Source organism: Peromyscus maniculatus, chromosome 5 (genome assembly GCF_049852395.1).
Source record: "Peromyscus maniculatus bairdii isolate BWxNUB_F1_BW_parent chromosome 5, HU_Pman_BW_mat_3.1, whole genome shotgun sequence".
Lineage (NCBI taxonomy): Eukaryota > Metazoa > Chordata > Mammalia > Rodentia > Cricetidae > Peromyscus > Peromyscus maniculatus.
The window spans coordinates 143,046,460-143,059,164 of record NC_134856.1 but is presented as its reverse complement, the minus strand read 5'-3'; the positions used below and the strand labels follow the sequence as shown (position 1 = coordinate 143,059,164).

Here is a 12,705-nt window from a genome sequence, read left to right as displayed (position 1 = left end):
TCAGGCTGAGGATTTTGTAGAGGTAAGAACTAGTGGCTGGCTGTTCCGCTTCTCTAATCTTTCAGCTTTCATCCTGGGTTTTTATTTTTATTTTTTTTATTAAAAGACCATTTAAGATTCAGACAATACCCTACCACTTATTCATTCATCCAATCATCTCTTTGGGAACCTAATACAACCATATTGATAACAGGAAAATGATCTGGTGATCAAAATATCCACCAATGTGAGAGTCAGGCAGATTCTGATGTACTCAGACAATTAAAAAAATGCTAACATTTTAAATTATATTTCTAAAATGTGTAGCCACCTGAAGTATTGTTCAATGTACACTATTAACAAGAAAAGCAAATGGCACTGTTGCCCACCATAATGACAATTTAGTACCTCTTGATACACATGGGCCTTAAGTACTGGGGGTGATGCAACATGTAAGCAGTCATTCTTTACAAATTATTTCATCCTGGTTTCTAACTTTTTATATATTTTCAAGTTTCTCTGTTAAGTATGTGGAAGGGGACACCATATTTCACAATAAGAAATGGCACTTTTTCTTGGCATCAGCATGCTGAAGAAATTAAATGGACAGTGGTGACTGAACAAGCAAGTACCTCACAAAAGACCTGGGCGACGTGTTGGCTCTCACCACCATCTTCCTAGCGCACCTTGGGCTCAGGTTTCCAAGCCCAGCAAGCTGGCCAGCCTGAGTACTACCTCTCAGAAAAACAGACAACCACATATGGATACCATATCCAAACCACACATAGCTCAACTCTAATGTGTTTCCATGACATACTTGCCTATCCAGGAAGTCTTTAACCAAGACCACCCACTTTTGTTCCACAAACCATCAGGTAAGAGTCACTCTGGAATCATCTATGAATTGGTAACTTTGTTGTGGAGAGTCTGGAACCCCATACCCAGACTCCCAAGTACCCCTCCCCAGTCCTGTGCGTCTTCTGGCAGGGTTTTTGTTCCAACCTCACCAGCAAAGCAGCTCCTCAGCACAGCTGATGGGCCTCTGGGTCCAGTGTGTGCATCACACCCCAATAAGAAAGAACACACATACAGTACCTTCTTGAAGCGGTGTGGGCTTGGCAGAATTTTCCCCACTCATTAAAACAACAAAAGATGCAGCTGCTCGAACTGTAGCCTGCCATGTTGACATGGCAACGGGTGGTTCCTGGCATGGAAAAAGGGCCCTGTTGTTGATGGGGGATCCCATAGTATAAACACACGGCCTGCAGAAGAAAGACAAAGACAGAGAAGGGAAGAATCTTTAAAATGAGTTGTCATTGATCTCGCCACCATGGCAGGAAGGTCATGTTGAGCTTTCCAAGTAGAAACATTTGAGGCTTTGTAGCTGACTCACACTGAACTGAACATGCCAAGGGCCTGCTATGTCAATAGCTCAGTGGTTATTCCTCCCAAAGGAATCAAATGTGTGAAAAGGTATGTGTGTCAGGGGTAGTGTGGTGTGTATGTGTGTGTGTGTGTGTGTGTGTGTGTGTGTGTGTGTGTGTGTGTGTGTTAAGAGAAAAAAATCTGGATAAGGTTTTAAATACTATTCTGCGAAGTTATAATTTATGCTCCCCTTAGGCCTTTCTGCCTTCAAAGGAAAAAAGTTTCAGTGACATTCTTACAGACTTTTTGGAAAGTATTTTGGAAAAGAAAACATGGCTGGAGATCTCTGTGATTATTAATCTTGGAAAAACAAGTGGTGGTCTCAAAGCCAGTGTTGGCAGGCAGACCCTCCTGGTACTGGAAAATGCCTTCTCAGATGGAGCCCTTGTGGGGATCTTTGTGTGGAAGCCAAGAACAAGGCTTGGCACAAACAGAATGGTAGAGGTCACAGCAACCAGGCTTGGAAGACCATAAGAACAAGCACATTACCAAAGCAAGGTATGAAACCAACAGCATGAGTTATGACTCGGTCTCTCCAAGTATAAACCCTCCCAAACCAAGCAGAAACTCTTTCTATAATTAAGTCATAGTTAACAGAGATGGTAAAGACCTGCAAAATCAGAGTATTCCATTCTTATGCCACAGAGAAGGCACACCACTGACTCCCCAGGAAAACAATTTAGGGAAAGAATGGCACTCTGTTTTTTTGTTTTGTTTTGAGTTATGACAAATGTCAGTTAAGCAGCTTGACTTTCAATGTAAATGAACCAGCTACTAGTTGTTTCAGATAAACAGTTTTCATTGACATCATTATGATTGAACATTAGTCTGTCTGTACGATATATGAAAGAACACACAAGAGGATGGTTTTCCTCTATCATCAAGGCCCAGTAAAGAGAAGGCAAGGTAGGGTCTAGAAAGCAAAGATAATTTAATACAGAGAACTGTAACACGAATGATAGAGTGGAGAAACCAAGCAGGGGAGAGCGAGGCAAGCAGGAGCTGTGTTCATAGAACAGGCAAAGAAAAACCAGCCATCTAACCCCAACATGCTTGCTATTCACGTTAGAGAGCATTGTAACAGAGAATCTGCAGGAAACAGCTCAGATCCATGTAGTCATTCTCTGCTGACTGCCATGCAGAATGGTCTTTTCAGGAGAGAAGGGGACAATTTCTGGTTTGGAAGGTTCCAAGCTTGCCTCTTCCCATCAAATCAATCGTTGTTAGAGGCTTTGATCAGCAATCAGCAACTAGAGAGCTGACTATAGGAGAAGTGGGGTTGTGTGGCTTAATGGGGCCTTTCTAAAATGAGGCAAATGGCCAGACTAGGAGTCACAAACACAGGAGTTCAGCCAGAACTATCTAGAAGCTTCCAAGGGTTACAAAGTATCCAGGCTTCCAATTTATTTCCATTTACTATCGTATCTGATACTTTCACAGCCTCGAGTTTCAGCACAGCTGGATACAATCTCCACCACCACCTATGGTGGGCAAACCTCTCGCTTTCTTTTGCCACACGGCGAAATCCAACATTTCTAGTAGAGGGAGTTCCATCAGCGATGGCCTCCTCTGCCCTCCTCTTTAATTCCATTTCATGGTACCATTACCTGTAGATGTAACCAACCGTCTTATTAAAATAAGAAACACAGAACCAATGTAAAAGAGAAAGCCGAGAGGTCAGAGCTCAGAGCTAAAATCTTACCTCCTGCAGTGCTCCTAGCTTCCCTGAAAGAGAGCTACTTCCTGTGTGTCTGTCTTTAAATAGTCTTTCTGTTCTGCCTTCTCATTGGTTGTAAACCCAACCACATGACTGCCTTGTCAATGCCTGTAAGTACCGCCCTCCAAGTCTTAAAGGCGTATGTCTCCAATGCTGGCTGTATCCCTGAACACACAGAGATCTACCTAGCTCTTCTAACCACCACGCTCTTGCTATGGCTCTAATAGCTCTGACCTCAGGGCAACTTTCTTTATTAACATACAATTAAAATCACATTTCAGTACAAATAAAATACCACCATAATTACCCAACCCAGAACTGATCAGTATCATCTAGATAGCAAGTCTAAAGACACTGTTGCTTTGAATTGGACAGGACTTACTCAAGAGAGGTATTTTTCATGTAGAATAGGCAAGCTTCCTGCAAGGGCAAAGGCAAGCGTTGGTCTTTGGAAGCCCCTCTTGGGGTGAGGTGGGAATGTGGAGATCCTTGCATGGAATCTTCTCCCCTTACACATAAAGAACGAGGGTCTGGTTGCAAACGACGTGGCTGCAGTTGCTTGACTTGTGGGCAGCATAGCTGCAGCCAGCACTCTCCAGTGTCTGGGCTCTGGCCTTCCGATTTTACAGTGTACTACACTAATCCTTGGTTTACAGGCCACTGCTACTTGTTATTTTCTGTTGATACTTGATTCCTTTAGGTCGAGCTTGGGGAATCCTGCTGAAGAGATTGTAGGAGCCAGAAGGGTCAAGGACATCACAAGAAAACCCACAGAATCAACTAACCTGGGCTTACAGGAGCTCACAGAGTCTGAACTGAAAACTAGGGAGCCTGCATGGGACTGACCTAGGCCCTCTATATTTATATGTGACAGTTGTGTAGCTTGGTCTACTTGTGGGACTCCTAACAGTGGGAGCAGGGACTGTCCCTAACACTTTGGATGACTCTTGGGACCCTATTCCTCATACTGGGTTGCCTTGCCCAGCCTTAATACAAGGGGAGGTGTTTAGTCCTACAGCAACTTGATATGCCATGTTTTGTTGACCCATGGGAGGCCTGCCTCTTTCTGAACAGAAACTGTGGAGTGGATTGGGGGTAGGGGCAAAGGGGAGGCGAGGGAAGGGAATGGGAAGAGAAGAGGGAGAAGAAACTGTGGTCAGAATATAAAATAAATAAATAAATTTAATTAATAAAAAGATAGTTTTAGCTAGGTGTGGTGGTGCATGCCTTCAATCCAAGCATTTTAGAGGCCAACCTGGTCTACCAGGACAGACAGTGCTACGTAGAGAGACCCTGTCTCAAAAACAAAGGTTTTCTGTTTGTTTGTTTTTTAATTTTGTGGTCTTTTGAAACAGGATTACTTCCCTGTGACTCAGGATGGCCTTGAATTTACAGAGACCTGCCTGTCCCTTCCTTCCCTGTGCTGGGATTGAAAGATGTGTGTCACCACACTGACTCATATTTCTTTTAAAAAGCAAAGGACATTATCAACTTAAGGAAGAGGGAGGCCAGAGATGGAAAAAATATTTATCAGCTATACATCTGACAGAGAGTGCCTATAACATACAAAAAAAAACTAAAAACAAACAAAACGCGGCTGAGAAATAAATATTTAATATCCTTAGCCATAAGAGAAATAAAATTTAAACTACTTTGAGATTTAATCTTACCCAAGTCAGAATGACAAAAGAAAAAAGAAAAGAGAGGAAGAAAGAAAGAAAGAAAAAGTCAACAAATGCTTGTGTGAGTATGGGAAAGGGAACATTTATTCATTGCTGGTAGGAGTGTAAACAGAATGGAGGTTCCTCAAAGAGCCAGAAATATATCCACCATATGATCCAGCTATAGTGCTCCTGGGCATATTCCCAAAGGACTCTACATCCTACAACAGAGACACCTGCTCATCCCCATTCATTGCTACTCTAGTCACAATAGCCAAGAAACACAACCTAGAAGACCAGCCATGGATGAGTAGATAATCAAAATGTGGTTCACATATAGAAAATGGAATGTTATTTAACTGTAATAATATAATGAGATTTGCAGGTAAATGGATGGTGCTGGCAATAGTCTTTAAAAGGTAACCCAGACCCAGAAAGACAATATCTATGTGTTATCTTATATGTAGATTTGAATCTTATGTGTGTTTAAACTGGAACACTCATAGAGGTCAGGGAGCTATTAAGTGTCCCTGGGGAGGAGTGGTTTCAAGGAAAAGAAGACAGAATGCAAGTGGTATGAGGGAGGAAAGAGAAATGGAACAGGAAGGGTTAAATGGTATGAGGATGGGGGGACAGGGGACAGGGGTATGGAGTGGGATAACTTATACTAAAGGCCCTATTGCTGAAGATGCCACATACTTGGGTCACAGGACAAGAGAAATCAAGCTAGAATCACTTGGAAACTTCATCCCTGCTGGCTAGCTTTCTCAGTGCTGGAAGGTTCCGTGTACACTACTGGGAAAGAAAAAGAATCAACACACATCCACAGTTATGAATCCTGTGAGCAACAATGACTAGCCTGGAACAATATGCCCACCGGTGTGATAGTATCGTGAATGTTATACGAGAAATCAACCACTTTCTGACTGAACTTAAAGGCTGTTCCACAAAATAGAATCCATTCCTGGTTCTGTTAACAGGGCCAAAAACCCATTGCTGGATGTCAGAGGCTGTAGAGGAGAAACTAGTACTGTAATTCTCCTAAATTAACATATCAATAAACTACCCCTAAACTCTTATCTCTGTTATATCCACAGAGCACCTCTCAACCTTCAATGGAGAAGCTTCTTTCTAAAGGAGGTGGAAACTAACACAGAGACTTACAACCAGTCATTGTGTCGAGAATAATAAACTTTGGGGTGCTCAGCTCTAAACAAGACATCTATGTCACATCCCCTGAGCTCAGGGGTCATGACAGAAAGAGGGAGCAAAAAAAGTCAAGAGACAGTGGATATCTGCAGTGAAACAGGGCTACTGTACACATCAACTCATAGTGGCTGTGGCTGAATATACAAGATCTGTACAGAGAGATTGTAAGAGCCAGACATATGTGGATGACTCCAAGGAAACAGTGTCATCCAGATACAACAGATACACATATGAACTCACAGAGACTGTGGCAGCATGCACAAGAACTGTACAGGTTCAAGCCAGACAGCTCAAAGCACGGAGAGGGTAAGGTGGACATGGGGTCCTACCCCAACCAAGAAGTTATCTGCAACTCATACCCACTGGCAAACGGAAAATCAGCTTTTCCACTGGAGTGTCACTAGTTGTTTATCAACCACACTCCAGGACAGGTCCCCAGCCCAGAAGTAGTTGGCCAACACAAAATGAACTCGGTGGCATTTCTGTGGACTTTTTGCTTCATTTTGCTTTGTTTTGGCATTTTTGTCTTATTGAACTTGTGCCTGTTTTGATTTACGTTTTTGTGTGCTTTTCTTTTTTGAAAAAGAGAAGGAACATAAAGTTAAAGTTGGGGGGGGCGGTAGGGAGGTAGAAAAGTGTTGTGGAATAACCTTTTTGTACACTGTGAAGATTTGTCACTTCGACTGTTTAATAAAAAGAGGAATGGCCAATAGCTAGGCAGGATTTCTGAGGCAAAGAGGATGCTGGGAAGAAGAAGGGCAAAGATGAAGGAAGATGCCAGGAGCCTAAGAGGAAGCAGCATGGGCATTACAAAGTAAAGGTAACCAAGCCACGTAAAAGAACATAGATTAAAAGATATGGGTTAATCTAAGTTATAAGCGCTAGTTAGAAGCAAGCCTAAGCTATCATCCAAGCTTTTATAAATAATAAGAAGTCTCTGCTTTTTTTGGGGAACTGGCAGACAGGACTGAAAAGTACAACTACAGGGAAGATATGGGATGAGTTGAGAGGGAGGAAAAGTCAAAATACAGTATATGAAAAGTTTTAGTTATACAAGTTCTATATAAAATCAAGCTAACAAAACTCCCACCAATGGGAGACAGGCTCAGGACATCTCAACCCTATCTGAGGAGCTGTTGGCATCTGTTCTGTTGGCTCTGGAGGAGGAAGCACAGATTTTCAAAGGTGGGGCTCCAGGGGATGCCTCCTCCACACGCATACAACCATACCCACACACATACAGGCAGACAGAGAGGGAGGGGGGGAGACGGGGAGAGGAGGGAGAGGAGGGAGGAGGGAGTGAGAACACCTGACACCGGTAGGAAAGGTGGTGGAGGGAAATAGGGAGGAACTGAGGGGATGGAAGTTAGAGTCTGATCCAAACTCATTATATGCATGTATGAATATTAAATAAAGACATTTAAATAAATAGAAATCTGAACTCTTCTACTTGTTCTTTTTAAAGATTTCTTTCTTTTTGTTTTGTTTTGTTTTTCGAGACAGGGTTTCTCTGTGTAGCTTGGTGCCTGTGCTGGAACTCACTCTGTAGCCCAGGCTGGCCTCGAACTCACAGAGATCTGCCTGCTTCTGACTCCCAAGTGCTGGGATTAAAGGCATGAGCCACCACCGCCCGGCTAAAAATTTTTTATGTAGTGAGCTATAAATCAATAAAGTTAATTCAGTAGGGGAGGCGGTATATATATCTAACATCTGGCTTTGATGTTAATCTAAAAACATGAGTAGTGTACACTGTCCTTGGTCCAACAGCTGAAAGAACATGCCAGAAAAGTTAGTGTTTATCAGCTTCATCCTGGCCTTTTCTGAAACAAAGAAACACCACAAATGCTATAGGAAAGCTGAAAGTTTAATATTTATTTTCCCAGGTTATTTATTCCCCCAAATCATGGTTTAGAAAATATATTTTCTATGTTGAACTCAACATCTCCTCCACTCAACTCTCATTCAGTGACATCATCAGCTAACAAAGCCAGACTTCCTGGAGCAGCTGGCTGCTTTCCCAACTCCCATCATGATCATCAGTGGGAGGGAGGCTTACCAGAGGGGATGCCTTACTTTTAAACAACATTTTCTTTAGTGGAATTGAACAACTTCAAGAAATGCAAGGAAAATGAAGAAAGCACATGCTCTTCAAGTAGATTTCCACTTCCACAGTTTCTTTGGTGTCCTGGGGACCTAGAATAAAAAAGTTATGTCCCCATTTCTCTCTAGCTTTGAAAGGCCACCTGTACACATGTTTGTCCATCCTTCTCTCATCGAGTCATTTTGAAAGCCACACACACACCACATAAAGTAGACATCAGTCTAAGATGTGTGCCATCCAACTGTTATGTAAGGATCCACGCTATCAGTCACTCTGAGATGTCACCTGCAGTTCAATATCCTAGGACGCAGGCAAGACAAGACATTTAGGTTCAAGACATTGCACAACCCCTAAGTGGCAAACCCCACTTCCAGCAAATTTCTTTTAGAACCAGAAGAATAGCAGACAAACTAGTCACAATTCCCCAAAGGAAAACTCTCTCTCTCTTTCACAGGCAGTTCTCAATTCCTTCCAGAAAACAAGGTCACTTAGTAAAAGAGGGAGGACAATCTTACAAGAAGGGGCTTCAGGGCTGAGTGAAGGTGACCTCTTCTGAAGTTTGCAGCTATGGTTTAAGTTGACTTAATTTTTGTAACAGTTTAGATTTTAAGTTTATTTACAGATAAGAAGTTCCCATCCCCCCACCCCCACCCCCACCCCCGCACGCCTCCTTTCCCTTGTACAGCCACCTGCTGTGTCTGTCACACTCAGTGAGCATGATATGGCAGGCTTCACTTAGATTTCCCTGAATATTCTTTTTCTCGTGGGAATACTTTCGTTGTATTATTATTGGTATTTTTTTTTTTTTGCTATGTAGTTCAAGCTGGTCTCCAACTCATAATCCTGCCTTAGAAGCGATTACAAGATCACATTGTGAGCCAGTACATACAAGTTACCATACCACATTTTGTTTGAGATAGTCTCACTGTGTAGCATACTCAGGCTCTGGATTTGATCCCTAGTACTGCAAAAGAAAGGCAGGGCTTAGGGAGACGGCTCAGAGGACAAAGCATCTGCTGCCCATGGGTGAGGAACTGAGCTTGGCTCCCCAGTACCCACATAAATTCAGACCAGGGAATTCACAGGGCAAGCCAGTTACAATAGTTGAATCAGTGAGCTCCAAGTTCAAGGAAGATATTCTGTCTCAGTACATAAAGCAGAGAATGATCAACTTCTGGCTTCCACATGCATGCATATACACGTGAACATGCATGCATATACACGTGAACATGCATGCACATACACGTGAACATGCATGCACATACATGTGAACATGCATGCACATACATGTGAACATGCATGCACATACATGTGAACATGCATGCACAGCACAAACACATGCATGTATATAAAATAAAACAAAAGCAAAGTTAGGTCAGGTGACACCTTTCCACATTCTCTAGGGAGGCTGCTTCACGTCATTGCTACATTTTACTTTCCATCCTGGGAGGGGGTACCCTCCAAAATGGTTATGACTTCATAGACTTACTATCAAACAAAAGTTAACTGAAAGTTCTTAGTTTCTAGACAGTTACCTGGATACATTTAGGCCTGTTTATATAATTTATTTGAATCAGGGTCTCATTCTGTAGCCCAATCTAACCTTGAACTTTTGATGATCCTCCTGTCTTCACTTCTGCATGCCCCTGGGATTGCAGGCATGAAGCCACCACACCTAGCATCGTATTCTTAGGCACATGGAAGAGTTTTGAGATTTGTGGCTATCTATGGAAGGGTATCTTGACTCTAATCAAAGTCTCACAAAGTCTTACCCCCCAAAGGAAAGTAAGAGAAAGAATAGCTTTCTGGGATTTCATTCTAAAATTGACACTTTGTATCCTCTTATGACTCCACAAATAACTCAACCATGTGTTTTACTGAATCATGCCAAATGGAGACATCAAGAGGGAATTCTGTGTTGACCTTTCTTCAGGGAAATCAGGTCTTCTGCATGTAATGGATTCAAATCTGTCTTAGTAGTTAGCAATTAGGATAGAACCTTCCAACTGTCAGTAGTTACTTCTTTCTCACTATTTTAGTTCAAGAGTGAAACATCTGGGAGCATAAAAACTATAAATTCCTACTTAAATACTCAATAGTATTATATGGTTAAGTTTAGTGAAAATCTTCGGTGATTCCAAAAACTTTGAAGCTACCGTAAAAACACCTGCTCCTTCACAGTCTCCAGGGAATGCCCAGTAAGGTACACTACAAATAATCACTATGCTTTTGTATTCTTGTAACTCTGTACTAACCCTGCAATTTTTCCCAAAGGCTTCCTCAAACTCTGGCAGACACAAGGCAGAAAGTGAACTCCCTCTGAGAGGCCTGGAAATCAGAGCAAGAGGGAAGATTACAGGCAACGGACAGGCTAATTAGAGCTCAATGTTAAAGTGGTACTTTCAAAGCAAACCTTAAAGGATTTAGGGAGGAGAGTGAGGAAGAGATGCAAGCATCAGAGGGGCCAACAATCTAAGCGAATGCTCTCAACAGCAGCTAACAGATGAGCAAGCCTCTATCTACCTCCTCAATGATTCGCCAGGCTGACTTGCAAAACCAATAAAGTTTGATTTAGAAATTTTCATATTCTAAAAAGTCAGTAAGACAAGGTCAAGGGGCTGCCTATGCCAGGCAGTGACTCTCCTGACTCTTAAGAATCAAGAGCCACAAGAGCCACAAGAACCAAGAGCCACATCCCAAGAAACCAGTGTGCAGTTCAGCAGGTCTGACCACTTTAATCCCCAGAAGCAGCCCTCTAGGGCATTGGAGGTTCACATCAAATGACATCTGCAGCTGCTGAGTCAGGTACAGTGAGAAAGTCAGACAGCATGGCTGGCCGAGCTTCACACCCATCCAGCCTCAGAGCAGTGGGGTCTGAGGCTGTTCTGAGAAAGCACTTGCTCAGAGATGCACTATCCCATCAGCAGCCCTAGAGGTCCCCACCAGTGATCCCAACCAACTGCCAGGCTCAGCACTTCAGCAGCAAGCTAACATTTCAAGCTCCTAACTCAGAAATGCTGGAACTGAATCACGGAATCTCTCCATCCTAATTTATAGGAGGTGATCTTGACAACAGTTCAGCATGCTGCAGGATTTACCTGGGGTCTGGCTCTGAGTCTGTCTGGGTAAGGCTATGGAACAAGCAGAAGACCCCCACAGACCTAGTCTCTTCTTAGAGAGCACCCCTGAAGTGCATGAGATTAGGGGTAGAGAAGCACTTGGATAACCTACCTGCCACTCTGGTCTGAAGTCCAAGTCACTGACTGCCCCTCAGGTTTAGTTTTATACCATATCCTGATGGCATGAGGGAAGTCAGCAGCTGTCTCAGCCCCTGTCTTCCTGATCTGTAAGCTCCAATTGTCAGTGTCAAAGAAGAGCTCCCCACAGCCAGGAGCCTGGCTGCAGCGAGTGTAGCAGTCTAACTGCTCCCTCCAACCATCTGCAGGCAGAGCCACAAGGTCACGGACAATCTCACGCCTGAGCTTCTCAGGAGTAGCTGTGAGCTTGGGAGCCTTTGTAAATCTCTCAAGTCCTGGCACAGCAGCCACGTCCACCTCTTCTACCTTTAGCACAGATAAATCACAGCAGTCCAACACTAGCAAGAAATCCTCTCTCCCATGATTCTCTGTGTCACAGCAGTACTTTGAGCTAGAGATCTCAGAATCATGTTCCCGGTTGTCATGGTTACCATCGTTATTGAAGGCATCTTGATCACCTTTACCACAGACTGCAAATTCACTATACCCCATCTGAGGTGAATAGGTACATGCATCCATCTCAGGAACATCGCAGGGTTCAGCTGTCCCAAATGTGCAGTCTTCCTCTGACTCCATCTGGAAGGTTTTCTGGGTGGAACTCGTCTGTTTTTTAAATCTGTTTCCATCTCCAAAGAAAAGAACTATAGTACCTTCAATGACTCTACTTCCAAAATCCACATCCAAATCCAGTACATAGTGCTTCACAAGCATGTGGCTGGTGTTGGCCATGAGAGGCAGATCATCCCGGGAAGGGTCCAGTTTTATGTCCATGGTGCAGTCTGCAGTTGGTGGCTTTGCTGAATCTCAGCTGTGGCTTCCCATCTCCTCCAATCATTCAGAATCACAAATGGCTGGCTTACCAGATAAGAAGCCCCTGCTGTCACAAGTTATGTTTCCACAACTTTCAGTTTCCTGGCAAAGAGAGAAATACGGTTAGATGAAATTCCAAATAAGACCCTGAATGTCCCTGCAGTTGTGAATCCTGCATGCTGGCCACCTTACCTAGCAATCCCCAAGGTGGCAGATGCTTAGGGAGAAGAAAGGCTCATCCCTCCGACTGACAGGAAAGAAGCTACATTACTGACCTCTAAGTTACTAAGGGACACAGCCCTTGTTTCAGAAAAGAGCAATCCTTATGTAAAACTGCAACTATTACTGCCTCTTGTTTTAAAAGATATTAAATGTATTGATTCTAATTTTGTGCATCAAAAGGTAAGTGGTTGTTTTTCTACTGTGATTCTAAATAACATGTGTGAATGAGGGCTAAATGGCCTCATACATTGTATTCTTTGAGAGTAATAATTTAATCCACACAATATAACTCCAGGGATTAATGTACTTTTCACATTAGGACTG

The 12,705-nt window shown here is 43.1% G+C and overlaps 1 protein-coding gene across 10 annotated transcripts in view; it reads right to left on the bottom strand.

Moving 5' to 3' along the window:
• The window catches only part of Aopep (aminopeptidase O (putative)), a 262,328-nt gene extending 250,208 nt beyond the window's left edge, over positions 1 to 12,120 (bottom strand). For 9 of the 10 annotated variants that reach the window (XR_013051710.1, XR_013051708.1, XR_013051709.1 and 6 more), the window contains exons 1-2: positions 11,324 to 12,120; positions 1,075 to 1,241 (exon numbers count right to left, since the gene is read on the bottom strand). Coding sequence is in view for 6 of the 10 variants with exons in the window: in XM_042278615.2 (XP_042134549.1) it covers positions 1,075 to 1,241; positions 11,324 to 12,120 (964 nt within the window). In the remaining 4 variants the exon portion in view is untranslated. Of the gene's footprint in view, positions 1 to 1,074; positions 1,242 to 3,503; positions 3,831 to 11,323 lie in introns of those variants that run through there. The other variant, XM_076573537.1, reaches the window with a different exon arrangement.
• Between the last annotated feature and the right edge of the window lie 585 nt (positions 12,121 to 12,705).